The sequence below is a fragment of the Acyrthosiphon pisum genome, unplaced genomic scaffold (genome assembly GCF_005508785.2).
Source record: "Acyrthosiphon pisum isolate AL4f unplaced genomic scaffold, pea_aphid_22Mar2018_4r6ur Scaffold_18666;HRSCAF=19348, whole genome shotgun sequence".
Taxonomy (NCBI): Eukaryota; Metazoa; Arthropoda; class Insecta; order Hemiptera; family Aphididae; genus Acyrthosiphon; species Acyrthosiphon pisum.
Window position 1 is genome coordinate 62 of NW_021767834.1, and position 863 is coordinate 924.

Below are 863 nucleotides of genomic sequence, written 5' to 3' on the forward strand. Positions count from 1 at the left end.
CTATTGGAAAAATTGTACTTTTGACCCCCCAAAGTACCAACTAGATTCACTTTCCTATCAGAAAAGGTACTGTTAAAGAAAATCACTTTTACTGTCCTAAAAGGTGATGACAGACACAAAAAAATTTTTTAAAAAAAACACACATCATTGTAAAATCAATACATTCATCGTTCCACTCAGAATCTAAAATAAGATATTTTATGTTATTTGAATTTGATGCTTTATAATATATATATTAGGTACCTATTACATTGTAATATTAAATTTATAACAAATTATAATACTGACCATAGTTTATATTAAAGTCAACATCGCTATTAGAAATGTTAAGACCTGAAATTCTTGATCCATAAGGTAGGATATCCGTTATAGTTGTATTTAAGTCATTAGAACTAATTAAAATTCGTTGTAACTCAAATTTGAAGAATGTAACAATATCAACATCTGGCTTATAATTAATTTCTTTTGATTTAAATTTTTCTGAAACACATCAAAACATACAATTTAATTATTTAAAACACAAAATAACATTTTAGAAGTATGTATTAAACTAATTTTTATCTTACTTGGATTGTAACATTCGTCAGGCTGTTCTTGTAGATGTCTTTTTTTAGAATTGACAAATTCATTTTCAGAACTAAAAAAAAAAAGTAAAAATATCATACTAGTTCGGTATCTATACATGATTGTCATAATATAGATCTCTTTCTTGTTCAATTATGTAAAAGTGCTGGAAAAGAGCACGTTTCATAGCAATATTAACAGCTATGAAACTGTTTAAATAAAATTAAAATTCACATTATTAAGTATAACTACCTGTATTGGGATGGAGCACATTGCTTATTCATTTTTTATAGTTTTCA

General features: G+C 25.4%; 1 protein-coding gene across 1 annotated transcript; it reads right to left on the minus strand.

The window, feature by feature from the left end:
• Nucleotides 1-250: 250 nt before the first annotated feature.
• LOC107885839 lies at nt 251-863 on the minus strand. The gene is made up of 3 exons (XM_016809530.2): nt 817-863; nt 567-637; nt 251-480 (listed from the first exon to the last, which is right to left on the minus strand). The coding sequence occupies exons 1-3, from the start codon at nt 846-848 to the stop codon at nt 266-268; spliced, it is 318 nt and encodes a 105-aa protein (XP_016665019.1). The 5' UTR covers nt 849-863; the 3' UTR covers nt 251-265.